General features: G+C 45.4%; 3 protein-coding genes across 5 annotated transcripts in view; 1 reads left to right on the top strand and 2 right to left on the bottom strand.

Annotated features, from left to right (window-relative positions):
• scfd2 (sec1 family domain containing 2) overlaps window positions 1–6,691 on the bottom strand; it is a 60,838-nt gene extending 54,147 nt beyond the window's left edge. Inside the window, exons 1-2 of the mRNA XM_029149224.3 lie at window positions 5,754–6,691; window positions 4,935–5,103 (exon numbers count right to left, since the gene is read on the bottom strand). Of these exons, the coding sequence (XP_029005057.1) occupies window positions 4,935–5,103; window positions 5,754–6,567 (983 nt within the window). The 5' untranslated portion in view covers window positions 6,568–6,691. The remainder of the gene's footprint in view (window positions 1–4,934; window positions 5,104–5,753) is intronic.
• A 239-nt stretch (window positions 6,692–6,930) lies between these two features.
• fip1l1a (FIP1 like 1a (S. cerevisiae)) lies at window positions 6,931–20,377 on the top strand. 2 transcript variants are annotated; one of them, XM_055507739.1, is made up of 13 exons: window positions 6,931–7,118; window positions 7,229–7,298; window positions 8,428–8,492; window positions 8,753–8,854; window positions 8,977–9,080; window positions 9,236–9,309; window positions 10,939–11,017; window positions 11,099–11,177; window positions 12,734–12,788; window positions 14,667–14,704; window positions 14,871–15,012; window positions 19,433–19,548; window positions 19,664–20,377. In XM_055507739.1, the coding sequence occupies exons 1-13, from the start codon at window positions 7,055–7,057 to the stop codon at window positions 19,786–19,788; spliced, it is 1,113 nt and encodes a 370-aa protein (XP_055363714.1). In that variant the 5' UTR covers window positions 6,931–7,054; the 3' UTR covers window positions 19,789–20,377. The 2 variants fall into 2 exon arrangements, with proteins under 2 accessions (XP_055363714.1, XP_029005054.1); XM_029149221.3 differs by having other exon boundaries at window positions 6,932–7,118; window positions 19,433–19,579.
• The window catches only part of lnx1 (ligand of numb-protein X 1), a 22,676-nt gene continuing 15,253 nt past the window's right edge, over window positions 19,905–27,327 (bottom strand). For both annotated transcript variants that reach the window (XM_029149218.3, XM_029149219.3), the window contains 8 exons: window positions 26,941–27,096; window positions 25,012–25,220; window positions 24,524–24,928; window positions 23,594–23,728; window positions 22,649–22,826; window positions 21,281–21,527; window positions 21,023–21,181; window positions 19,905–20,913 (listed from right to left, as the gene is read on the bottom strand). In XM_029149218.3, the coding sequence (XP_029005051.1) occupies window positions 20,778–20,913; window positions 21,023–21,181; window positions 21,281–21,527; window positions 22,649–22,826; window positions 23,594–23,728; window positions 24,524–24,928; window positions 25,012–25,220; window positions 26,941–27,096 (1,625 nt within the window). In that variant the 3' untranslated portion in view covers window positions 19,905–20,777. The remainder of the gene's footprint in view (window positions 20,914–21,022; window positions 21,182–21,280; window positions 21,528–22,648; window positions 22,827–23,593; window positions 23,729–24,523; window positions 24,929–25,011; window positions 25,221–26,940; window positions 27,097–27,327) is intronic.

The following is a 27,327-nucleotide window of genomic DNA, read 5'->3' as shown; positions in this document are numbered from 1 at the left end:
GGAACGCTACAACCCAACAACGAATAAAGCAGGGGGTGAGGGTGGGGGCAGCTCACCAGTTATTTCCTCACAGAGACCCGAGATGCGTCTTTCTTAAATTCGATATAGAGACATTTGCATTTATTCGGTATTGGCCTTCATCCAAAACTGCTTTGAATGACAGGCAAGTCATAAGTAACAAAGGTGCTAAGTTGGAGATTGAAAGCAAAGTGCCAAGCGAACAAACGTTTGGTGAGCGCGACAGTTACTCTATGTTGTTTGTGTTGCTCAAAGCATTAAAAAATGATTTTTGGAAATTCAATGCAACAGCTGCTCTTTCCAGAAAGCGCCCTACTTTCTCTGGGTAATCCACTTAGTGTGCTGTCAACAGCCTTCGTGGGCAATTTTTCTACTCACAGAAGTAGCTCCAGTAAAACTTTGAGGTTTCATATACTGTAGAACTAACCTGGGCTCAGTTTTGGAGAAAATGTGCTGTTTTAGCTTTGGCCAAGACAGGAAAATAAAACCAAACTGTGCTGCAGCAGAATATGATCTATTATTTTCCTGAGTGTCAGAAACCTGCATGAGTTCATCTTAAAATCTCCCTTTCACTTAAAGTTTGCCCGTATCAAATATCTTTCTCAATGCGATCAATTTTACTGTCTGGCCTTTCAAAAATTAATGAAGCAACAAAGAACTGACAAATATTTTCCAGAGAAATAGGCTTAGTGAGGAGCAGCAAGTGCTTAGCAGGTTTTATTTGCCCTGGCTTTTACCACGACAGGAAGACCGCCCCGTCCCACAGCTTGAGGTTATGGTGACCATATGCAGAGGAGGATTTACAGCAGACACTAATCAGGCCTGAAAAACATCCAAACTTCTTTGCACATTTATGGAAAAACCTGCAACGCTTTTCTTGTTTACCTTTATTTGGAATTCCTGCATCAGTCTTCTAATTTAAAACAATGTGGTTGTTGTAGAAGCAAATATCACATTACAGTCGACGGATGTTGAATTAACTTATGCTCATGTTTAACTGAACTGAGAAAAGGTGAGAAACCTCATACTTCAGACTAGGTCTGTAATTTATCTGCAAACGCAAACCAAGCAGAGGATCGGCTTACTGCAATAGGCCTGCACGCATCAAACAGAATTCTATACCAAATAAACAAATAGAACTGTGCAAGGTCAGCTTGATTCCTAGACAGCTTCATTTATGGGGTGTATTTAATGGGGGAAAACACACTGTTGGTTTCCTGTAAACATCCCTGTGTGAGCACAGGACATCATGTTAGAGGGAAGAGAGAGGAGTAGACCCAAACCAAACCTCGGCCTTGAGTGTCTGTGTGTCCTGAGACCCAACAGATTTATGGAATAAAAAAAAAAAAAAAAAAGAGTGAGAGAGGTCTGAAGGAAGCGGGTAGAGGAGGGAAGGAAGGTACGGGTAATTAAGCTCACTAGCAAAAAAAAAAAAAAAAAAAACACGAGTTCAGCAACATTTACACATGACAAAAAGAAACTGTGAAATACGATGTTGAGTTCCACCAGATGGGAAATACTACTTGTTTCTTTACTTTTGAAATTATAGGGGATAATGCAGGAGCTGCTTAATACCTTCATCCTTCTGCCAACTTTATTATTTCAAGAGCGGGAGAAACAGGCAAACGGCCATGTCTGGGGGGGGTTGGGGGGTGGGAGCATGGAGTAAGTTCAGGTGGTAGCAATCTACTGTATGTGATTGATGCAGCGCAGGCTGGAGCGGGGAAATCCATCCTGCGCTGCGAGAGAGCGAGAGAGGCCGTCAACCTTTAGGGTAGTCTGATAAAAAACATTTGATCCAAGTCGGTGGGAGAGCAGACAACGGTCTCGTCTCCTACAACGACGAGCAGAGGCTGTCAAATTAAAAAGCAAGGCGTTATTCTTGAACTGAAGAAGCCATTTTCCGCCTGTAGCAATTGTTCCGATGTGCAGCTTTAGCTCTGGACTCACACACACAATGCTTTCCCAGGCTCCGCATCTTCACCGCTGCTTAATAGTGGTGGTGCCTTTTCTAATTCTGAGAGCACACTCGCCGGCCGGGCCTGTATGGGAACTCATACCATACTGTACATAATGATGGAGGGGAGCTGTTGTTTAGCCTATAAAACACTTGTACATTCAAATGTTTTACCACTGCTCACCGTCTAAGTATAGAATAGCCAAACAATCTCTTCCCTACAGGCAACCACCATAAAATGAATGTGGCCACTTTTCACATTCCCCTTCTTTCTACTCGGTGGAGTAAAAACAGGGTTAGCTGAGCTCGGCTGTCTGTCATTTTCTCTCCGTCCTCTCCCCACTCCACTGTCTCTGCTTTTATTGTTGCTTTTCTCATATAGCTTGAACTTAAATACGTGTGGATGGCTTTTTATTCATGCTCATATTTCCCAGCCGGGACAGAAATAGGTGTTTCCCCTCCTTCCTGGTGGAGCACAGAACTGGATGTGCTGGGCACACTCGGGAAAAATGGCAGCGCCACAGTGTTTTCACGCGGTAGGGTGCGGTCCGTTATTCTGCTTGGCTCAAGCACAGCAGCTCCTCGGGCAGGCCCGGAGCACCTTGGCCACCCGTACTGGTCTCTGCCCACATGCTTGGGCTTCCCACCTCAGTGAGAGGTCCAGATGACGGGGGTGCAGGGTTCAGTTTGAGACCAAGGGGAAACTTGGTGCCCTCGGCCAGTGGGGTTCATACGAGCTGCTCGGGATCAAAAAGGGCTGAGCAGTCGAGCGCAGCAAATTACACAGACTGGGCTGGAAGGTACCCGACCACAACCTCACATACACCGACACACAAAACAACTCTCCCACTGCCACTTTCACTCAACATCTGTATATACACACACACACACACACACACACACACACACACACACACACACACACACACACACACACACACACACACACACACACACACACACACACACACACACACACACACACACAATTTAATGGCTGGAGTAGCAAAAAAACCTCCACAGCCAGAGTGCGTCTATGTTTTCTCTCTGGCGTGATCACTGAAACCACAGGATGAAAATTAGGTTATAGCATAAAGAACATTCACACCAGGTTAGGAAAGACAATATACTGTAACAGCATTTGCAAAGTAAGTGTGGGGTCCTGCTGGAAGAGCTAGAATCAACAGCCACCCACAGAATGTTTAAGACACCTTAATCTAAAAAAATATCCTGGAATTACTGGAGGGAAATATCATACAAAGGGCTCCAAATTAGAGCTGCACCTAATATTTAAAAGGCTTGAGCTGCTCTACACAAGCAGCCCAATCAAAATACACTGTGGGTTTGCACTAAAAATAGTTCAGCAAATCATAGGTGTTTAAGCATCCAGTGGGACGAGACAGTTCAACCGCATAAAGCCAGAAGGGTCTAGCGCTTTGCACAGTTCACTTAATGGAAGGGAAACAATCCCTTCTTGGAAAACTGTGATTTATGTCCCCGTGAGATTAATTCTTAAGAGCCGCGTGTGTCTGCAGAGCACTGTCTTAAACGTATTAAAAGGACAGACGTAAACGCCCGCCCCGTGATGAGCTGTGCACTTGAAGGCAGACGAGTAAAGCGCTGCGCCTCTTTCTTGCTGCGCCTCAGCAGCAATCTCCTAAACATCTGCAATAAGGCTCAATTGGGCCATCTGCTCCGAGATAGCACAAGCAATAACACTTCTGCTGATCCGGCTAGCCCTCATCACACACATACTCCGCTCAAACACAGCCCCCACTGTATTCCTTATTACTTTTCCGCTCTCGGTTTGTTTCCCAGCACGGCGAGTACTGAAGTGCAATATCTGAATTAGTCATCGAAGTCAAATAAGGATTTGGGACAGTTTGGTGAAATGGTTGTTAGCGTCTTAGTCATCGTCGGCTGTTTAACCCTTCCCTAGACAAAAAGGATTTGCAGCATTTTACAGTTTGACACATTTCATTTTCAGTTATTCATAACAACTATGACTCAGAGGCACAAACCTGTGGGTTTACTGTAGGTATGTGGTTGATGTGTCACAGACTTAAGCCTTGCATCCGAAGGTTGGTGCAACCTAACCCCGCTGTGCTCACATTATTGGCCACACTATATACTTACAGCACTAAACAGCGCTGCCTACAAAGATCAAGGCCTTGTTCCACTTCAACCGAACCTCCCACCTAGATCAGAACAATCCCTGTTGCAGAGCGAATGTGTAAACCTGTTCACAGTCTCCAAGCAGTCAGACACACTGCATGACAGCTCGAGCCACAAAACTCTTCTTCTCACTCGAAGCCTTTTCCTCCTGCGACCACATGAAGGGGCCAAACGGGAGTGGAACACATGATGAGGTCTAATCCCTGACATGTTCAACAGGCCCACCACAGGCGCCCAACACGTGGATCTGCACAGGCAGGACTATGGGCAAGCTTCACTCAACCACTGTGTCATTCAAGCTGCACAGCAGGGAGTGGCTCTGGCTGCACTAGCAATAGATGTCTATTGTAGCCGCGCCAGTACATTTTGCTTTAGCTATTGTCCAGTTACAAAAGATTATTTTCTATTACAATACAAGTAAAATATTAACCGAGGGAGCGGGCACTGCACAGGCACATACTTATTATTCAGAAATTAAATATATGTAAATATATATATATATACATATATTTATTTGTGCCATTTTGACCACTACAATATTTGATGTTCAATATTTAGATCCCATGCTCATAAATCCCTTTCTCTAAATTTAAAGATACAGTGCAGCACAAATATTTAAAAGATAACTACATTAATATCAATATTCAGCAAACACCTTGAACATTTCATTCTCAATGTAGTATTTTATCGTTAGTTATCAGTTTTTTGTGCAACGTTAAATAAAAATAAATTTTCACATCAACATCATCAAGTCAACTTGTGACTAATTATAAATGAAACTCACTGGGTCTGAGCCAGACAACCTGGAGCCAGAGTGGTGTCAGACTGAGGGGTGCGCTGGAGACTCGTGAGCTCCAGCATGTCCACCTGTACATCTGTGACATGACCGGGTAAGGGCTTGAGCACAGTTAGTATCTTCTCCACCAGATTATCACCATGGTGACCAACGGCTCCTGAAGGTAAATCACACAGGACAAGTCGTAAGTGTGTAGAAACTCAGTAAATGTCTGTCTTACTGTACAGTGTTCTCCGAAATTATCAAAAGGAAAGAGCAAATTATTTTGTTTTGGGTGAAGGATGAACAATGATCAGCTTTTAGTTAATTATATGATATACCAAACAACATAAAGATGGAACCAGATTACGCAAACTTGTATTAGAACAGTAATTAAAATCTAAGATGCTTGGTAGAAGCTTCTTTGTGCAGCGAGGCCATGACCCAAAAACCCACTGCCAAGTCAAAATAGGACTTCATCAGAGCAAAAAAGTGGACGAATGGTAGAGCAACTAACCAAGTCATTCAACAGACCTTTAACCATCTGGAGCTAACCTCCTGAAGTGGACACTGAAGTAAGAATGCCTGTTTTCTGCATTGCAGAGAACATAAAATTGTATGGCCAAAGAAAAGCTGTGCATCTTCATTTTAAGACTCCTAGAATGTTAAATATTAGAAATATTATTGGTTTAGTTATTGTTAGAGTAATTATCGTACTGATGTAATTATATCTATTTGTATGCCATGTATTATTTTTATACTGATCTCAGAAAACTATGAATAAAGACCTGCTATGATGTGTTAGCATAACAACATTCTGTTGGTCACCTGTGAGATCCATTGTCCGGTCTACAAAGATGATTGATGCTTTATTAGGGGCCGTCTTCCTTCGATGTTTGGCTTGAGGGTAACTGGCCAGTTCTCCTGCTATGATGCGACTCATGGGACCCACAGCATAGCTCTCCTCCCTGGTGTTTGCAGCTTCAAACATCGCATTTAAAGCTGAGGCCAAGGTTTTGATGTCAATCTGCAGTTCAACAGGAAGGGAGTGCACGTCTACATCAACAAGACTCCCAAATCTCTTTTTCTCTGGTCGTTTTGCATTAATTGCCTCCAGATCCGGTGATAGGAGGGGAAACAGGTGCGCAGACGTGGGTACGAGCAGCATCTGTTGTGACACCGGGGCGAAGACCACTGGAACGTGCATGACTTCTGCCGTGTAGTTCATGTTCCCCATCCACTCGCAGAGCTTTTCTTCGAACTGCTCGAACACGGGGCTGCCGTCCATCTCTGTTGTGACGTTATTGGCGAGCAGGTGTACGGGGTGAGGCACCGTGGTGATGACGACACAGTACTGGAAGTGACTGAGAGAGATGATGTCTTTAAGGATGTCGACAGTTCTCCCTTTCAGCAAGGTGCTCACCACGAACACGGCTTTGGGTTCATCCGCACCGCCGGATTCGAAGCTCGAAAACTGCTTTACGTTCCTGGCTCCCGCCTCAAACAAGGCGGCTGCACCCCCGCTCCAGTGGAGAGACTCTACACACCTGTCATCCATGAAAACAAGAGCTTTCTTTACCTTCGACAGCACCTTCTGCCACATCTGGGCCGGAAGTTGGATAAAATCCTCGGTCGTCAGCATTTTGCTTATCGTCGGCTTCGATTAAATGCTGCGAAATTACAAACACATCAGAGCTTGCAGCTACACTAAAGTAGCTCTATCAAAACAAATACGTACGTCTCCTAAAGGTGACGTGGCAGTCGCTCGTCGCAATATATTGACGTCACCCGACAGCCAACCGGTTGCTATGCCAATAATGTAGAATCAAGAAGGAAGTACAAGATATTGCAGTTATCGATCTCTGAGTCTGTAAAAAATGACGCTACTGTTAAAAAAAAGGATAATCCAAATAATAAGCATGTATAAGTATTATCAGATATTTTTTGCCAGAAAAAACGAGACAGTTTTTGACCAATCACTCTTCACCGCTATGGTGAAAAATTAATTTTGAATCTCCAATAGAAACCACTACAACTGCCAGCAACGGCAACGCATACCTGCGTTTCTGCCATTCCTTTAAACAGAAAACAAACAACTTAAATAGAATTAAAAATACATCATCTTAAAAATGTATTCGGAGTCACGCTCAAAGGTTGTTGCTCAGGTTGACGAGGAAGAAAAGATTTATCAGTGTAAGTTTGAACAGACCAATCGCTTCAAGTTACTGTAGATTAAGTTAATACTAATATGTAAAACATTTACTAAATGAAAGTGTTAAATTAAGCTATATCATTTGTTTCAGTCATTTATGGCATGTACACCAGACGTGACAGGGAAGTGGAGGAAAGTTTAAACACTCAACCCCCACCCAGGTATGAAACAGTATCTATATACAATTTATGCCTGATCTCTAAGTAAACTCACTCAATGTAAATAAACAGTATGCAAAACCTGTCTAAAAGAACTATTTTTGATTCATAATCAATATTAAGGTTAAGGTTCACAACTGACAGCCAGTTTCTAAAAATGAACTGAACAACAATAAGTAATGAAACATTTAGATTACAATAGCAACTGTGATCATTTTTACAGCATGTGTGTGATGGCACCGTGCGTGTCGCCTGGAGATGCTGTGAAGTATTTTGACATGATGCTCATTAAATCTGCTACCAGGTGAGCAGTGTTTATGTGTGAGGCGAGGAATGAGATGTAAGCAGACACTGGAGCACTGCCGATCAGGTGCCTGTTTACTCCAGCGCCTTATGCTCAGAGTAAATATAGCATAAGCTGCCAATTACAGTGTCATTGTAACAAATGCCACAGCTTCAACGCCATCTTGCTTTCTTTTTGCACTAGTGCCTTGAATACACCGTATCAGTTAACAGTTTAACATCAGTGTTATTGGTGGATTTTAATGAAACAATTTAATGCTTTTTTGAATATTTTAATAACAAATTGAAAGATCTCAGTACACTAAGAATGTCCTGAAGTGTAATTGGACCTGGTTGGTGTACGTGATACAGTACAGTAAGAAGCAACAAGCTAAAAATAGCTGCATATACTGCAGGTCTCATTATTTTGTATTTCCATCACTGCATCTGTCAAACTCTTCTCCATTTATTGGTTGATATTGTTGTTTTCATGTTTCTTTAGTTTTATGGTAAACCGAAAGCTGTTCATCATGATAAAGAAAGTGGAAAGACAGCAGTGATTTATACAATAATCTTCTGTCAAAATAATTAAAAAAATTACAGCCTTTTTTTGTGTTTTTCTTGCCAGTGTCCATAATATCACCATGTCTCATTTGTCAAGAACCCACCTCTGCTAAAATATAACTTTGAGACATTTTCATTGCTTTTTGTGATGTACAGTATTAATCTTGCATGTTGAGCCCATTTGAAATTAGGTTATGATAGCGCAAGTGTTGTCCCGGGTTCTAAATCTTATTACAATGGAGGAGATAACAGTGATCCTAATGCATGTGCTATTCTCTTCCTACAGTATCAGCTCTGAGGACTCCCCTGTGTATGTGAAAAATATCGCGGAAAGGAGGTTTCATCCAGTTGGTAAGTGTGTATTTTAGCCATTAAGCTTTTAAGGGATGACAACACACAACACACCAGTATAAGACACTGTTTACTTGATTTATTTCACCTTCTTTATTATCTGTCCATTTCCTTAAAGCACTTATTCCCAGTTTAAAAGGGCCTTAAAACGAACATACCATAGATGTCTTGTAAAATGAATCAATAATGCATTCTTTCACAATAATACATTTGAGGATTGTTTATCTCCTAACACTTTTATTCCTGTGAAATTTTTATAGTTAGAAACACAAAGGGGCCAAGCATGGATGCATTGGACGATGACCAAGAAATGCCAGTTGAGATAGTTAAATCAACAGAAGAAAAGCCCTGGAGGGAATCTGGTAAGTACTGGGCTTCAAGCTGTGGATGTTGGTAATTGTTTCCATAGTTTCCCTCGTGTGAGAACTTATTACAACTGACTATATTATTGAGGCTTTGTGTGTATGTTGTGTTTTGCTTTAAGGTGCTGACATCTCGGATTACTTTAACTATGGATTTGATGAGGAAAGCTGGGAAACCTACTGTAAGAAACAGACAAACCTCTGTGCAGCTCATGCGAAACTGACGGTGAGAGAAGATATTAATGTGCTTTAGTCACGACTCATATCATAAGCCAAGCTAGTCACGAGTCACTTGTGTCTTGATTTAATTTGAACTACAAATACATTCTGAGAAGATTAGAGAAGAGACAGGCTGAGGACAAGATGTTGGTTTTCACCCAGGTCCAAAAGGGGCAAAGCAAACATGAAGAAAATGGGCTCTGTTGGGCTATTGCTCCTTCCGACTGGCCATCTAGGTTAGTAACACGTCCCTTCACTTGCTGTCATTCTCAGAACTTCACCTCATATCACAATGCCTGCTGCTTCTTGAAACATCAGGCCAGGAGAAACTGACAGCTGGTCATTTCTGTTGCCTGGAATTGTGGGCTCAGCATCTTAGGGCTCTGTTAGCAAGGGATTCCAACGTGTTGACGTAATAAACAACAGCTTGAAGTCAGTTTTCCCAGAAGAGATGTGAACACAGAAATGATTTGTTTGAATAATCACTTAGTTATAATCAGCTAATAAAGGATTATGAATTGTTAGAGATTAAAGTAAATATTTGAATGAATACTCGCCATACGTTACAATACAAACTATCCTGCGGTCTACAACTTACTTTGGACTATAAGTAGTGTAGGTATATAAAAATTAAGCCTTTCTAAACTTACTGTAACTGGGTCAGCAACGTGTTGCCAGACTGCTGTATTTCCAGTCTCTTCACATGAAGGAAAGCATTTAAAGAGGCGCACTGAGCAGCAGAGCAGGCTGAAGCTTGTATACGAGACAGGGCTGTTAGAGTGGGCCCCGTGGTGCTTTACAACCCAGTTACAGTCTCCCATCATTTATGTATATGCTCATGAGCAGCAGATGCTTGACATGTTAGGGAAAACCTTCAGTCCCAGCATGCATTCTGCTTCTATTTATGGCCCAGGTGCTGTTACGGGATGCATGTCGTTCAGCGCCTTTTGCATCAAAACAGCATCTTAGACAATGCCCACTGGTGATCCTGACTGTCAGCTGATGCCAACGGGCAGAACCGGACACCTAATTAAAGATTCGTCTTGTTATGAGGCCTCCCTGCATCAGCATCCCTGCCCTTTGGGGAGGTCACATGGATATTAGTGCTCAGTGGCATCATGCATCTTCCTCTCCCGGTTTGACAGCGATAGACTGGAGGCAAACCAGCAAACAGTACGTCAGAGACAAATATAACCAGTGGATTATGTGCCGGTCTTTTGTTGAGGCTTTGGTTTAAATCTTTTATAAACGCAGGCATTGAAAATGTCGTTTTTGTTTGAGAAAGCTTGTATGTCTCTCTGGTGTTGCCTACTATAATGTAGCTCTCTATGGGATGTAAGTAATATACAGTCATGATGTGTTCATGATGCTCATTTTAAAATTCATTAAGTATCAGAAAGCACAAACACTGTTGTGTGTTTTAAAGCTAAAGTGAGAAAAGGATTCATTAAGGAGCTTTTTGCTGTAAAGGTTCTATTACATGTAGATCATATTCATTTTCCTGCATATATTTCCCCCACTGTTGATTAAATTCTAGTGACAGAAAGAGGTTAGTGGCCCATCGTGTGTGTGTGTGTGTGTGTGTGTGTGTGTGTGTGTGTGTGTGTGTGTGTGTGTGTGTGTGTGTGTGTGTGTGTGTGTGTGTGTGAGCTTTAGAACTGTAAAGGACTGTTTTGTTAAGAAGGCGAGATGACCCAGATAAGGAGGTTTAATGCGTTAATGGACCAGTGGTGGCCTCTAATAGGGACATAGGGATTGCCATTAGGACAAACGAAAATGTTGTTTTAGAGATGATACAAATGTGCACCACTCCACACCACCTTTATGGATGTGATGTCATTTATTATATATCACCTCATCCACAGGGAGTCAAGCCCTGGAGTGCGGCACAGATCCGGCAGAATGGGGCACCAGCGTTTGGGTGATAAAGGAAACAACACACAGGTAGAGTGTGAAAGTGAGTGACAGACAAACATTCAGTCTCTGTTGCCATTATTTCTGTACTGTACCTCTGTTCACTTTCAGGTGATTGCCGAGACATCCTCTATAGAACATAGAAGTACTTCATCCAGTGTGAGGTGTCTCATGTATGTCCCTTCACCGTGTAAGTCTTTCATATACACATTTACTGACACTATATTATCTTAATAAGCAAACATCTTAGCACATTACCTATTTTGACTATGTGGCGTGTGCTTTCATGTGGAGAACCGTGTGTGTTTGTGTGTCTGCGTGTGTTCAGGCGCACAGAGGCTTCAGGTGCAAAGGGCCCCAGGAAAACCCCTCTGGGCCACATCACGCAGCATCATGCAGCTGTGTGTGTGTGTGTGTGTGTGTGTGTGTGTGTGTGTGTGTGTGTGTGAAGCTGCAACACGTGTCATAATAAATGATCCTGTAGAGCTGAAGGACAGAGGTTAACAATGGCTAACACGTGCATGTGTGTGTGTGCTTCCATGCATTTGTTGAAGACATCCCATGAATACATTTCTACATTTCTTCCTTTACGCCCTGTGGATGACATCCATCCTGTATGGACGTGGATGGAGGCCTGGATGGCATTCCAGACTGCTGTCAGTCTTTAGACTTCCTGTTACTCTTTGTAGTGAATCACACAGAAATCCTGGAAGTCTCCTTGGCTCAAGCACACAGCTGAGCACATCTTCAAAGGTTCTGAAATAGAAACAAGGGCTCAGGCCCCCTTCTTGCCCCCCCTGAGCTCCATAATGCCTGGCAAACGCGTGCCAGAGCTGCTAATACAACCAAAATATCCAACATCCTGTCGGCTTCAGCTTTGAAGTGTACTTGTGCAGCTTTTATATAGACCACTCCCTCTTTTTTTTACTTAGAGGCTGTGTGTTTTTTGTTATGCAGATGTGTAACATGATAAAAATAGCCCATGGTAAAAAAAAAAACAAAAAAAAACCTGCTGGCCCAGCAGATTGTGGCACCAGAAATGTGCTGAACAGACCCATGTGAGGGAACGGCGCACGGGGAAGGAAGGAAGGGAGCGCTTTCACTTTTCCCCTGCTTTTCAGTGAGGTCACGTCAGATCCCACTTGATGAGAGTGGAACAGTGTCACTGAAGGGGTTGTGCTCAACGGCGATGCCTTCTCCAGCCGGTTAGTAGGTCGTTACAGCCAGCGCAGCAGCCGACTGAAGATGTGCAGTGAAACGATTCCACTGCTACGACAAACACTGCTCCTGTCGCTGCAGAGGTCGTTTCACGTCAGCACAGAATAAAAAAAAAGAATAAAAAAGATATAAAAAGATGTATCTGTGTGTGCTGGATGTGGAGGACCAAGCTTCAGTCTTTCTGAGGATAATGTGTAGACATGTCTTCCTTTGGATATTGATCCATGAGCAGTTCAGGGCCTCTTCACTCTGTGGGACCGGTGTTTGATGGGAAGGAAGATGTTCTGCATTTCACTTTCAAAGCAGCGAAACCCAGTGTGTCACTTCTCAGCCTGAACTTCCAACAGCTTACGATTCTTCCTGGTGTTTTAACCACGTCTTGTGCTCCGTGTGTTGCCTCTGCCCCGAGTCTGTATAGAGTGACCAGATGTGCCTTGAATCTTTATTATTAGAGGAAGACGAGTAAGATGTGTATTTATGTCAACAATCTGAATGAATGATCTCAGACTTTTTCTTTCATCCACGTAGCTTTCCTTTGCCAACGACGACACCGTCCTCATTCCTCAGTTTCTACTTTAAACACGTGAGTAAAACTGTTTGTTGGACAGACCTGGTGGCTCTTATTTGACACAGGAAGTTAAGTCAGATGTACAGCATGTTTTCTGATAATGGTGCTTTTTATTCCGAGCCGCATTCTTTTTATCACTGTGCTCGGTTGCTGATCCTGCAGCTGCACCAATGGCCAAATAAGGCTTTAACCAAGACGGCAGCCTTGTTTGTGCCTCCAGTCTCCTGTTTATCAGCATCCAAAGCATCCCCTCTTCCACTCTATGTCACAACCTGTCTGCAAACTCCCACGTTTCAGCTAGAATTCACACCACTTAGATCACAAGCGTCCTCCGTTCCTTAACCTTTTACTCACATAGCCCTGATTCAGCCCCACTCTGCTTTTGCTCAGCTTGTTTCTCTTCGATTTAGTCTGTGTCCATTTTTTTCATTCCAGCTTTCTGTTTGTCTGTCTCTCGAACTTCCTGCCCTTTGATCTTTTTTTTCCTACTTTTATCAATTCTACTCCTTCCTCTTCTCCTAGTTTGTCTACGTGCTTACTATACTTGGTCCTAAAGGAGTATGGTCCCTCTGCCAAATCCTCACATCCTACAGGGACTTACTGTTCCTATGACCTAAGCCAGCCATCATTTCCTTTTTAATGCTTCTGTAACACACACACACGTGCGCCGTCTGCACATCGTCCCCTCCATGCTGCTGCTCAGCCTTTCTCGGGGGGATATTATTAACAGAATGATAATTATGGTTCATAACTGGCACCTCTGGAATGTCACGTTGAATCTTGCCAGTTAATTTAGCGGAAGAATCTATTTCTGGACATGTTTTGGTGGATTAGTTTCATGTGCTGTGACTGGGCTGATAAGTAGCTCCACATACATAACAAGGCCTTGTATCAGGTGTTGCATAACACCTAAGTTTATACCTGGAAGTGGCCCAACCTTTGTGCCTGACGATTATTTGATGCCAAAGAAATTTGCAGATATATTCTCAGTTATTCAGTCTCATAAAACTAAAATTAGAAGTATATAACACTCAATAAAGCAACAGGACCAGACTCCTCTCACAGATGTGTCTTAGCCATGATTTACTTTAAGCTATTGGTCATTAAAGAAGTGAAGTTACACTCATCGGTATTTATGTTGATGAAACCCAGACACCACAAGGTGTGAGAGCTGAGTACGCGGGGTGCTGTGATGAGCCATCAAACGTCCAGTTATTATCCCCCTGCTAGAGCCGTGCCAGCAGACACATGCTCGCTCGCCCATTCACTCAGCCAGTCTCCATTCACAGACAGGGCTCTCTCTCCCGCTCTGTGTCTCTGTTAGGCCAAAAGTTTTGTTTCAGACTGGGGAGCGTGGCCAGGTCAGTGCTGGCGTAGCACCACCAGTGATGGATCTCCTTACTGCAAGATTTACGATGCACCGCATTTGGACTCGCACCTGGTGGAAAGCTTCACCTTCGTCTCACTCGGAAGTTTTCAATTGGAAGCGGGTGTTAGTCCGGGGCCACGTGGACGGGCAGAGTATCCAGATAGTATCAGTAACATGCCCTTCATCCGCTCCTCATGGGTTGGCGATCTCATACTGTGCCTTGACAATGAGCCAGTCACTTCAAACACTTGGAATTCACAGCTGTGCGTTTGGACGGGCTTTGATCGTGGTGCAGACCAGACCCGTCCACTTACTGTTTGATTCATGCCTTGTTTTGTTTGCTCCCCCTTCATTTCTTTCTGTGTTTCTTATAATAAATGTCTTTTAAGCATTGCCGTTGAATGACAGTAGAGTCCAACTTTGTTAAATCATTTCCACAAGGACTAACACTATAGATCTACAGTTTGCTTTACTGTTATTACAGTTATGAGCTGACACATCATTTTAGTTTGTTTGTTTTTCAGTAAACAGGCTGAAGAATCACCAAAACTATCTTCATCGGGTAAAAACCTTCATTTATTGTAGTGATGTCATCATTATATGCTTCCACTGACTTTTTCTGTTTCTTGGGATAGGAAAACTGATGTAAATACGGTTTATATACTAACCAAGTAAAACTGATGCATTTGTAAGATATGTGCAAAAACAATACTTTTTCCTATTTGTAGTCTCTCAGGTTGCAAGGACTGTGACCTCCAGTGCTGCAGTGACATACACAGACAAAGGCAGAAGATCTAGAGCGCATGGTCATAACCAAACTAGTAAAAGAGGCAGAGAAGGACAAGTGTGGAGCGGCTCTTCACGACGCAGGTAGGTCCTTGGTACAGTAGGTCAATAACCTTGTCAGGTTATTGAATTCGTTTAACCCCCAGTCCAGGTCCCTATGTGTAGATACTACTGATCAAGCACAAAGTGTACCCTCTCCTTCCACATTTCCTCCCTCACGTACTCTGGGATGTATGACTGTCTGCTGAGCAGCTGTGGCCTTGCAGATAAGGCAGCATCCAGTACATTGTATTTGGTGCCAGATATCCTTCTTAATATGGCCTCCCGTGTGTATGCATCCACTTCCTAAACACACACACGTGTGCAGGCGTACTGCACGGGCACGGAAAGTGAGTTTGTGAAACGTGACTGAAAAGCCGGAAAACGAAAAGAATGAGGAAAAGGAAGGGATAAAGCTGCAAAGGAGTCTGTTTGCCAGGAGGCGAGGGATGAGCGTAGAGTACAATGCTGGCACCAGTGGGGGGTAATATATCAACATGACAGTACACCGTGGTGGTACTGTGTGTGTGTGTGTGTGTGTGTGTGTGTGTGTGTGTGTGTGTGTGTGTGTGTGTGTGTGTGTGTGTGTGTGTGTGTGCGTGTGTGTGTGTGTCTGTGTGGTGACAGTTATCTTAACATTGTATCTTAACGTGTTGGTTTTGTGTGCTCATGCATCAATTAAATTAAATCCATAAATATATCCATAAAACTTTCCAAAGATTAATTTTTTCAAAGAAATGCAATCTACTGCAAAGGAAATAAACAATTGAAAGGCCAGGAGATATTAATATCATACTCAGATCTATTTTAGTTGTTCAGGACCAGTGCAATGGGCCAGGGTCCAGTCTAAATTCTGGACGAGGGCATAACTGGCTGTATTTGCCTGCTACTGCCAGGAAATCATTGACTGTGGGCTTCTCTGCATGGTGCCTCGGCTGGTCCTCCCTGTGGCTCGTGGATGATGAGAGCCAATCTGACGACCACTCCAGATTTCGCATAGTGCCCTACTACCCTACAGTCCGACAGCCGGCGTGCTGCTGTGTTTGTGCTCACACGCTTGTGCTTACATGCATGCCCGAGTCAGAGCCTGTCCTACATTCTCCCTGCACACGCCGTGTTGACCGGTAGCCAGATGTCTATTTAATCATCATCAACCCACAACGCCGCCAGCCATAGTGCACAATATCTTCCTGTTCTTCACAAACCCTTAGATCATCTGATGCACTCAGGAATAAAATGCTGACAAAGTTTTTATAAAGCATGTAAATGTTATTAGTGTTACTCTTGTTATTGCCCTTGACTAAGGCTCTTGTAACTTAGGCTTTAGACTCTAATTGCTTTTAAATAGTTAGTCACATGCAGTGCAAGTGAAATTTGATCTAATCACCAATCTCAGAGTGTGTGTGTTTGCAATAGCTGCAATTCCATTGACGCTAATGAATTACTTTGTCCTCTTACAGTATGGATGTGCTTAGGTCAGTTATATGGAGATGTGGGCAAAAAGCCGTATCCACGTGCTCCACATTCTACCTCTTGGGTTTGGTTGGAATATTTATGTGCATTAGATGCAGATTCAAGTTTGTTTATGGGTCCCTAAACAGGGTCGAATGAGGGAAATGGGACGCAGGGACAGCTGGGAGGCTGTGGGCTGAGTCCAGAAGATAAGAAGTCCCAGACCAGCATGTGTGTGACAGACGCACAGGGAATGCACAGGGGGATTGACTATTCACATCATAGAGCTGTTCTAATGTCACAGTCTCCAGGGACCGCTGCCATGACCCTGAGCCCACTGGGCGCCGCTCACGCCTTCTGGGCTCTGGACGTGCGTGCCCTACGTTCTGGTCACCAGATCAGGCTTCACACTGCGCACATCACACGAGCTCTGGACCGCTCCGTGCTTTCTGGTACACTGATTTATAACTGTCCTCTGCGCTATTATTAGACCGGGTACTGTAGTGTGCATATGTGAGAGGGAAACAGATGGAGCCATCGCGAGCTTCGCCGCCAGCCTTCTTGCCGCTCATCGGGAGCTTAGGGCCGGCGTATTTCGCGCCCCTGCTGCTGCGGATGATGAGTCAGAGTGCGACCGTGCAGCCCCCCCAAGGCATCGGCTACTGGTTGTCAGCTGTGGTTTGACCACATGACTTCGATTTTACACCAGCGCTAATAGATTCCTTGAGCTCAAGCGTCTTTTCTCTGTGTCTGCGTCGTCCAGGCTGAGTAGCTGTTCACCTGGTCAACACTTGAATGGCTTCATCTCATGTCTGGGTGAGATATGTGATTCTAATCTTTCCATATGTAAGCTTGCACAAATTAGCCAATGCGTGTGGATATAATTGAGTGCAGATCCCAGTGTGATGAGCAAATTAAAGCGTTAATTGTCCTCCTGCTTAAACTAAAAAGCTTCATTAGGAAATGCTGCAGGGCTAGTTTGGGTGTTAACAACGGGTTTAGCTGACTCGGAGTACGGAACGGGAACTGATAATTGAAAAAAGGCAGCTGTGATACAATGCAGCGAATGCAATTAGGCGCCGCTAATTCAGAACAGCATAAGTGTGGCAATAACATTTCACAGCCACAAACACAGTCATCAGTAACAGACTCATTCAAGCTGCATACACAGAGTTATTTCCTTCCTTAGCTCAAAAAAAAAACAAAAACACTCGGAGGGTAACAGCTTCATAAAGCCTGTACTTCTTACTTGTTATTTTGAGGAACATCCCTTGGTGCAGCTTTGATGGCAGCCTTGTGATTTGCAGCAAGAGCCATGTCTCTGTTTCAGGTTTGGTTTTAGATTTAGGAGACACTGCATGATCCAAATTGCCACTTTTCCTTCTGCATTGGCAGACGGCTACAGTAAACTCGCCTTTTATGGGATTTTTCCTCGACTGCTTTTGTGCCTCAGCCACTTTCATCCTGGCCTTGGGGTCTGTCTTGGAACTTGTGCAGTCTTCTACCTACATCTGTTTGGATTTTCTCTCTACCAAACGTATTTCAGCCCTGAATGTGACCAACTGTTCTGCTGTGGCATCATTAACTTTTCCCAGTTCCACCTCTGCTGTTTCTTCTGACGCCGCCTCTGCGTCTCTTCGTTGCATTCTTCTACACGGCTGTATTGTTAAGCATGACTCGTCTGCTAACGCAGTATATCAGCAGTCATACTTTCAACTTTTGTTAATAGAACTTTCCTTTTTAATTGTGGAAAAAGTAAACAGTTTAAACCCTGGGTGAGACCCGTTGAATCATTTGAGTTTCTTAGTTAAATGACTCCAGGAATAAAATTTGTGTGAAATCTGTGATACTGCCCGAACTGTGAAAACCGCAAAACCGATTCCTGAGGCTTCCGTGTTATAATTTAGTACTAATGTCTCCCTGGGAACTGTTTGACTGTGTATTTGGTGTTTCTGTGTTAGTGCTAATGGCTCTGAGCGATAACAAATGTGGGCCTAAGGTCCTAGTCCCTGCTGCTTGTGAGAGCTGTCTCTAAATATTGAGTATGTTTCGCTTTGAACTTGCTACAACTGTGCCCCTGAAGGCCTCCTCTCGTTTCTTTGTTGGGCAGATGAATGGTAATAATTAGTCTGGCCATGTGTAAGCAGTGTACTGTACAGTATGTGCTGCAGTGGAGCAGCAGTGCTGTAACTGTGGCTGTGCGTCTCAGGGACTGTTGTGACTCAGATGATGCCTTTTGGAGGCTTTTTGAAAGTGCGGTGATTCCTGAAGGTCAAGTAGATTATTCTAATGTTACAAACCACACGGCCTCTGTCTTCGAGAGAGGCTCGTTGAAGGTCAGCGAAGTATTGCTCGAAACAAAGAAATACTCAGCGACCAACGATTCCGGAAGCGCAGCACAGACGTTTTCTCTCTTGGCTTTGCTCCATTACATTATGCAATCGTTCTGTTTTGCATTTACCGCTCATTAAGGTAGAAAAGGTCAGTTTTGTCTTGGCACCGCTGCTGTATTTGACTGTTTTACCAGTGGATGAGCCGTTTCTCTGTGGGAATGTTGACATTTACCATGACCGCTAGCAACAATGAGTTTTTTTTCTTTGTCCCTCTCAGTGGAGACATAAATAACATGAATGTACTTTTAAAATATGAAGTGTTCATTTAGTGTCCCTTTAAGGGTTGTAGATGATGGAATGAGTCCTAGTTATCAATCGGAGAGAGCTGCAGCTACTGAAAGTAGAGGGAGAACTACTAATAAAAAATATCTTGTGGTTTTACAGGACTGCATGCGCTGCAGCAAACAATAGATTTAGTAATAGATTATTAGGAATAATAGATTTTTAGGATGCTGCAGCCTGGATCATAGGCTTTACTATATGCAGTAATACTAGTGGGGCCTTCTTTAAAGTATAGGTCATTAAAAAGGCTACAAACTATTTCCCAGTGAATACACTCTAGGGAGGGCACAGCTGTGGCGAATAAAACATACTTTGCATGTGTGTCTGACATTTTTCAGAGGAGACAAGCAAACGAGTCACAGGGAGACTAGGAAGCCAGGGCACAGGCATCGTTTTAAGGAGAGGAGGAGAGGAGACAGCAGGGGAAAGGAGGAAAGGCACCGAAAGACGAAGCGTAAGGGCCAAGGATGGCAATTACCACACAGGTGTGACCGAGACACGCTCACCAGTCCTTTAAAGACGTTGTTGGGATGATCATGTAATCATTTTTTCTTCTGTGTACTCAACAGCAGCCCTAGCAGGAGCGAGATCAAAAGTAGGGGGGGTGATGGTGAGGACAAGTCAGAACAGACGCGATCGCGAAATACCAAGAGACGCGGAAAAGGGCAAAGAGAGAGCAGATAATCTCCTCTGACAACGAGGAAAATGGAACCTGACTGACTTCAGTCTCCTGAAGTCTAACGAGAACCGCCCTGGGGCATCAGGACGGGGGTTTGAGTCTCTCTCTTTGAGTTTCCTCACACAACAAGATGTTTTCAACATATTTATTGATCATATAACCAAATGAACCATCAGATATACTACACAAGCCAAAGTGTGACAGACAGAACCACAGCAGACGGGCCGCAGACCTTCTACCGATGCACAGAATCCAAGTCAGGTTCTTTTCTTAAACGTAAGAAAATTAATAAGGCCGCCACAATGTTACCTATTTAAATATTATGAACACATTAATCTTTTTTTTTAACATAGTTTTTTTTGCCAGTGGTTTGATCATATTTCCTTAGTTTCTGAAACAAAAGAAACAAACCTCAACACAAACTACTACTTGGCAACGTGTCGTCAGGTCAACAGATGTAAATGACAACCACTGTCAGTACAAACAGAATGGAGCCTATAATCAAAGGCCATACCACAAACAAAAGAAATGTATTACAAGTGCTTGGATCTGTACTTTTCTAGACACCCAACATTTACAATAAAGAAATGTGAGTCCAACTTAACACATACCCTAATATATAACTATTGGAATTGGCAACGTGTCGTGTATCCTCTTCATTTTCCCACTCCGTTAACTGGATGCCGTGGCAAAGCGTCAATACAGTGTAAGTCCTCCAACTAGTCGACACAGACATCCTGGTTAGAAGTGGTCAGTCCCTGCAGCCTCCCAGTGTAGCGGTGTGGGGGGGGGCAAGCAAACCTCTGGTAGCGATCCAGTCCTTTTGCCCGTCCCCCTTCAAACTCCGCTGTCCGTCAGAAGTGAGACATCCATAGAGCTACAGCACTAGTCTAAGCTTCTTCCACACAGCAAGCTTAGGGTGGTCAGCTAGTCTAAAGATCAGCCTTCCCCATCACGCGGTCAGTGCCATTGAAAGCAGCGCTGGATGGCTCGGGGGGGCACTGCTACAGCAGGCTCCCAGGCCAGGACACAATGGTCAGGGTTATTTTGCCCCGAAGTTCCTTTAGAAGGCGCACAAGGGCTGTGTGAGTCATCCCCCATGTAGTCTTCCCATTGACCTCAAGCAATATGTCCCCACACCTACATAGAGATGGAAAGACATGCATTAGAGAGGGCCTCCTTTACATGCCTCATTACAGGGCAAAAACTAGACCAAAACAGACATGAGCTGTGCACTTAGGTTAAATACCTTATCCTGCCATCGTTGTAGGCAGGCGTCCCCTCCACAATGGAGCGGATGAAAAACGACTGGTTGCAGTTGACCTCCTCCTGACCCCCCACGATGCTGAAGCCCAGGCTGCCTGAAGTGCTCCGCCGCAGCACGATGTCCTTGCAGCAGTAGAGGTGCCTGCGTGAGCCCAGAGGCAAACTTAAAACCCCGACCTTTTTAAATCCTGACCGTCCAAGGACTGGCTGGATGGTGTGTGTGTGTGTGGGGGGGGCTAACCTGGGTAGCTGCAGCCATGACACCCACAGTGGGGAGTAGTCGTCGTTGGGCAGCGGGCTCTTGGTGCTCTCTGTGGGGGAGGGCGTGAGGCAGGGCGGCAGCATGCATTCTTGCAGTCCTTCCTCAGGGGGACGCATCTCCAAGACCTGAAGCACCACGGGCGAGGACGTGTTCTTCAGGTTGGCCACGGCCTCGCTTCGCGTCACCCCCGTCAAGTCCAGCCCGTTCACACTTAGCAGGATGTCGCCTGCAGGGAGAGGAAACGGACAGCGCAGCTCATCATCCGCCCGGGGTCGCTGCCCCGGTAATGGCTGCTCAACAGACCTCGCGGGGCAGGGACTCATCACCCGCCTGTTTAATATTCAACAGGCTCCCCGCTAAAAGACAAAGGAATAGTAACTAAGCGCCACCTGTGCTCTAAAAAGCCCGTCGGTGATGAAAGCGGCGCGGAGGAAAACAGACGGCTCGGTCCGGCTCGCTAATAAGGAACTCAAAGGACATGTTTGCCCTGCGAGAATATGCAAATACAAATCAATGGTCTATTACAATACACAAACATGTTTCACAGCCACACCAACAGAGACAGCTGCTGCTGCCACCGTGTCCCACGCGAACACAGCAACGTAAACGTTGAATACACACGACAGACAATTTACTTCTCTGTCCATTAAATGTGTGAGAGGCTGTTCTGCTCCATTAAGGCCCCTCTTTCATCCATTCACTCACAAAAAGATAAACACAACCTCGGGCAAGTACGTATATTCTAAGATGAATATGCTGGATATGATCATCAGTCAGGCCTAATATAATATCTCTCTCTCTCCTGTCCTCAGCTGCCTTGTAGGTTACCAAGAGCACACATAGTACGTCCAATTTGTTTGTGTTCCACCACATCTGAGCCCGATCTCCAAACTGACCGGCCTGATACAGCAAATGAATTAGATACTGTGCATTTTCCTGTCTCGATTAATGAAAGTCATGAGTAAGATTTCTTGTGTTTCAAGTAACTGGACCAGATGTGACCATCAAACATGCTGGAGTTGGGGGTGTGAGGGGGGGGGAGTACTGTGTAACTTCAAGTGTTCATGTTTCTTGTTTAAGTGTATTTTGGAGCCAATTTGTGAAAGACTGAAGCAAAGCAGGGCTGCAGAGTTTTCTGTTCACCAGCCACCTCATCTGTTAGATGCAACGTATTCATCAGCTGTAATGTGAGAGCCATTGTTTACAGATCAGTCAGTGACAACCAAACAGGACACATATTCCATCACGAATGAGTGATTATTTTCATTAGAGCCCTTATCCACTAATTATAATTGCAGATGTTTAATAGGAAGAGGCAAGATGAGCCCTGCTAGCGATTCGGCGTACCTTTGCGGATGGAGCCCTCCTGACCCACCACTCCATCGGTGTCCACGTTCGTGACGTAGATGGGGAGGTCCCACCCCCGGCTGGACATGCCTCCTGCCACAGTCATCCCCAGGGAGTCGTACGGCTCCTTGGTCAGAGTCACTGTTTTCTTGTAACACGCCGGCTTCTGACAGGAGTCCTGCAAACGGGTTTGGAAACAGACAGACAGTCATCGAAGTAGAGTATAAATTGAAATGCTGCAGTTGATCACTGTCCCAAATTCTGCCACTGTGGAAACTCGAGGGTGCTTTTTAAAATCCACATTCTTACAAACCACATCAACTTAAGACAGACCATGATATGAACTTAATTGCTCTACGAAGGTCACCTTCTCTAGTAGACTGTAAAGCAGCACATTTGCATAACAATGAGGACTGTTTTCTCTGGGATCTGCGATAGTCTCCTAATGGTAGGACATAAGAGTGAGATCATGCTAATTAATAAATGACCTCATTAGCATAACTGGCTATAATATATAATTATTAGGGTGGAACATCAGGCCGATTAAAAGCATCTCTATTTGTCAAAATAGACATAATGATTTATTCATTGCGCATTTAGGGACTGTATGGTGAGCGAGACTGTGTGGGATAAAGTGAGGTTTTATTTGTACCATGTGGACACAATGAGGTTGATGGGATGTACAGTTGCTTGCAATGCTTTACTAATGTGCTGCTCTTGCATATTTCTGTGCTCGCAACAGATCACAGGAAATGACACAAAACGATTCACGCTACGCGTACAGTAGTTGGAGTTATTCCTTTAGCAGAGGGAGTGAGTGGTCGCTGCACGGCTTGTCTTTGACGGGTGAACAATACCTCCATGCATCGTTTGCACCTGAAAGGGAGTATTTATAATAGGAAAGACAGACGGTGGCTCTAATCCACCGACTGTGTAGCCGCTCACCAGCAGTGTTTGCTCGATGTCCACCGGCGAATACGGCGGAGGACCGTCCATGCCCCACGGACCTTCTTGCAGGATGTCTGGGGCAGGCAGGCAGATCTGACGAGACACTATGAAGTGGACGGCCTCCTCGCTCGCCTGGGGAACAGCACGTTGAGTAGATTTTAAAAGTCATTCATTTGGAACCAAAGCTGTAATTCTACCTAGGTAGCACTATGTATAATGTTCCTTGGGGTGGTGGAGGGGAGTTGTAGTTTATGTTCACTGTCACCAAGTAGCAACCTGTTTCACAATTCAGCGTCCTATTACTGCTTGTCCAGTTACTCTGACTCAGTAGTGTAATAAACACACAGACTGGCTGTCTGCTTCTGCCTCCTCCTGCTCTAATTCTCTAATTTCACCCTGGTCCCTGTTGCCGCACAAAGCGGACTCCTGAATTAGCCAGCCCAGCCCATTATTGTCCTAATTGGACTAATTTCATTCCTTCCCTGCCAGTTCTTAATCTCTGATAGAAAGTGGCTGCATTGCGGGGCCGTCCTGGCTCCGTGGAGACCCGGAAGCCCGCTCAGATTGCGTGCACAGGAACCGCAGGCACCGCAGCCATAACATGCTGCAATTACCAACCATTACCACAGACACAGTGTCATTGACTGGCCTCAACCAGGAACCAGAAGTAGCTGCATGGCCTGGTCCATCAGGGAATCACAACAATTAAATACTATTAACTGCAGTAAGTGCAGACACAACAGCACAGCAAAACACAATTAGCCTGAATCACTACAATTATCTTTAATACCTAGGGGACCTGAGGTAAGAAGCATGTGGACTAACTTAATAGTGACTATGAACTTTCTACAAGACGCTAAGGCCTTGGTTATTTGTTTCAATTAATGACCCTCTGAGTTCTCAGTGACCCGACTCCTGCTGACTAACCTGGATAAGCAGAGCCGCATGTTCTGGAGCGCCGTATCGTAAATCATGCCCGTTAATGGCCAGTACGCGGTCGCCCACGCACAGCTGCCCGTCACGTGCCGCCAGGCCTCCCTCCAGCAGGTGAAAGATGTAGACGCCGTGCTCCTCCGGCCGGCGCACCAGCTTGATGCCCAGCTGCTCCTCTGGGGCGCTCTTGCTCAGGACCACGTGCACGCTGTCGTCCCGCAGGGGGTGGGCCAGGCCGTGGGCCACGTTGGCGACCGCGTCGTGGCCGTAGCCGTGCGAGTGCGAGCGGTAGCGGTGGCGCTGCTCTCTGAGCACCGTGAGCCGCAGCAGCTGGCACGGCTGTTTGAGCGTTGCCACCGCATAGCAGTGGGGGACGTTGGTGATGTCGATGCCATTTACCTGAGGGCAGCGGAGGTAAAAATATAATTATGACGGACTACCTCTTCGTCACAAGGCAGTCCTGCAACTGTTTCCAATGGTACCTTCAGGATCATGTCCCCGGGCAGCAGGCGTCCATCCCGAGCAATGACGCCTTCCCTGTAGATGTCCTGGATGAAGATGCGAACCAGCGGCGTCTCACTGCCCCCAACGATACTGATGGCCAGCGGTTCTGAGGGATCCGTCCGCGTGATCTTAATACTGGTAACTTCACCATCAGGGATCAGGTGATGGAGCTGAGGAAGAGGCAGCACTAAGGGGGAAGATTGAGGAGAAGAAATAGCCTGAGTGTGGTTCTACAGCATCATATGACAACAAAAGAAGGAGCTGAGACGCCGCCAAACAAAACAGGAAAGGAAGAGGGAGAACCGGAGTGTGGAGGACGCGAGCAGAGGGAAGGGATGGTAGCCTGTGGTAGAGCGGCTCAGCAGAGGGACCAGCTGTCTCTACTCCCTCGAGTCACTAAAACAAACTTTTACAGGTCAAGAGGGAAAATTTCCTTGGTTGATTATCTAGAGTCATGTTTGTATCATTAGTCACATACATCTGTAGCAAGTATGCTTGGGAAAACCCTCCATTTCAAATTTCCACAAATTTATTACTTGGGTGTGGATATTTGGGGATACTTGTAAAAAATCTTTGCAGCCTGAGATCCTTCAAGACTCGATGTTTTTAATTTGGATTCACCTCGACGCTCGGTGATCAAGTCAATCAGTGGAAACCATCAAATTATTTGGCACGGCATCACAGTTTCCAGCAGGGAACTCTTGCTCACGCACGATGACACATGCTGGACTGGCCTCATCGGGGGTGGGCGGGAGGAACTCCGGCCCACGGCCTCGGCAGGAAGAGATGTCTTCGTCCTCGCGTCTCTTTTCTTTCAGCTATTCGTCAGTGGGCTCCCTCCTGTGTAGCCCGTAATCCTCCGGCTACACTTTCTCCTTTCCAAAGTCAATATTTTACCTCCGTAGCAGCTGACTGCTCCAAGGGTGGGGAGCGTATCAACACAGTTAAAACCCGGTTGATATGCAAGTCTTCCATCGCTTCTAATCTGCTTCCAATCAGGCTGTGCTTGTTATCCTACCATTCTGATTTGTTCAAAAGCCTCCACCCGTCCACGGGGACATTGCCATACCTTTATTTGTTTCTCCATCTGCACCTCCCACCATTGGTTGTGTGCTTCTCAAGCAGCATTGGCAATAAATTTTTAATCTATTCACTCAGCCTCCTTGGTGATGGCCTCGGAGAATAATCTAGTCCCTGATCAGTCGTCATCCTTCATTCTTATGTAATACCACATTCCTCTTCCTCTGGCCCATCAGCCGGCAGTTCAACTTCAGCACTGTGCTGGGTCTACTTCAGTATGATGAGGCTCATAGGGCTGTGGCTATTATATTAGAGCGCATATGTGTCGCACGCATCCGGCATGACACGAGCGCTGCTCTCCCCGGGGCCTACTCCATCCACTGGGCGCAAACCTGTTGACACTGACTACACTGGTACGAGACAGGGAGGACGGCCGCCCGAGAAAAACTAGGCGGGGAAAACTTGAAGGGGGAGGATGATGGAGGAAGGGGGGTGGGGGGAGAGGGTGGAGACCGAGAGAGGACGTCATCAGTTGCGTTCCCAGTGACCCCTCGTCTCCCAACACGGACCAGAAGTGCCTCAGGCTCCCACTCTCCCTCCCGATCCGTTTCTAGTGACGCACCGGTGAACTTCCACAACGTGCAGCTGGATTATGAAATAAAACCATATGCTGCTGTGACGCCATGTCACCGTCCTCAGAGAAGCTGAGGGATCCGCACACGGGCTGAGCCTTCTGTCTAAAACCCCTCTTCAGGGAATCCTTAAGTGCAGACGCAGCAGTGGTACCACACAGCGAAGACACAACGCAAAGTTTCAATGTAAGCATAAAATCTACACAGTAAAAAAAAAGGGCAAGAGGTCGAGCTCCACAGTGCGACGCATCCTACCTTCCTGTGGCACGCTGGAGTTCCTGGCGTTGTCGCGCTCCTCAGACGACTCGTTGCTCACGGCATTGCCGCTCTTGGTCCTCCGCAGGACGCTGAACGCCCGGTTCAGCCTCCTGAAGGAGCGGCTCCTCACCGAGGAACGGTCGAAGTTCCTGACTGCAAAGAAGAGCGGAGACAGAGAAGCCGGTTTAAAGCGTCCCTCACCCTCAACAAGCCCGGACATGTCTGAAGGCCGCCTCCTCGCGGGCCAATCAGAGGCCTCCCCGGGGCTTAGAGATCTGGTGAGAGCTATGTGTTGTGATCCATGAGGTCCACTTATAATATTAATATTAATCTATAATATTTGTGGGGATGTAGAAGCTGCGTATCCACCTGTGACTCTTTAAT

This window comes from Betta splendens, chromosome 4 (assembly GCF_900634795.4).
Source record: "Betta splendens chromosome 4, fBetSpl5.4, whole genome shotgun sequence".
In the NCBI taxonomy this organism is placed as follows: Eukaryota; Metazoa; Chordata; class Actinopteri; order Anabantiformes; family Osphronemidae; genus Betta; species Betta splendens.
Note: the sequence above shows the minus strand (reverse complement) of the source record. Positions and strands in the feature narration are given on the sequence as shown.

Excerpts from the sequence above, each read along its gene's own strand:
- fip1l1a (XM_029149221.3), top strand. The coding sequence starts at position 7,055 with ATGTATTCGGAGTCACGCTCAAAGGTTGTTGCTCAGGTTGACGAGGAA. Across the intron at positions 9,310-10,938 it reads CCTTCCGACTGGCCATCTAG|GGAGTCAAGCCCTGGAGTGC; the intron begins GTTAGTAACACG and ends CCTCATCCACAG. Across the intron at positions 12,789-14,666 it reads TCAGTTTCTACTTTAAACAC|TAAACAGGCTGAAGAATCAC; the intron begins GTGAGTAAAACT and ends TTTGTTTTTCAG.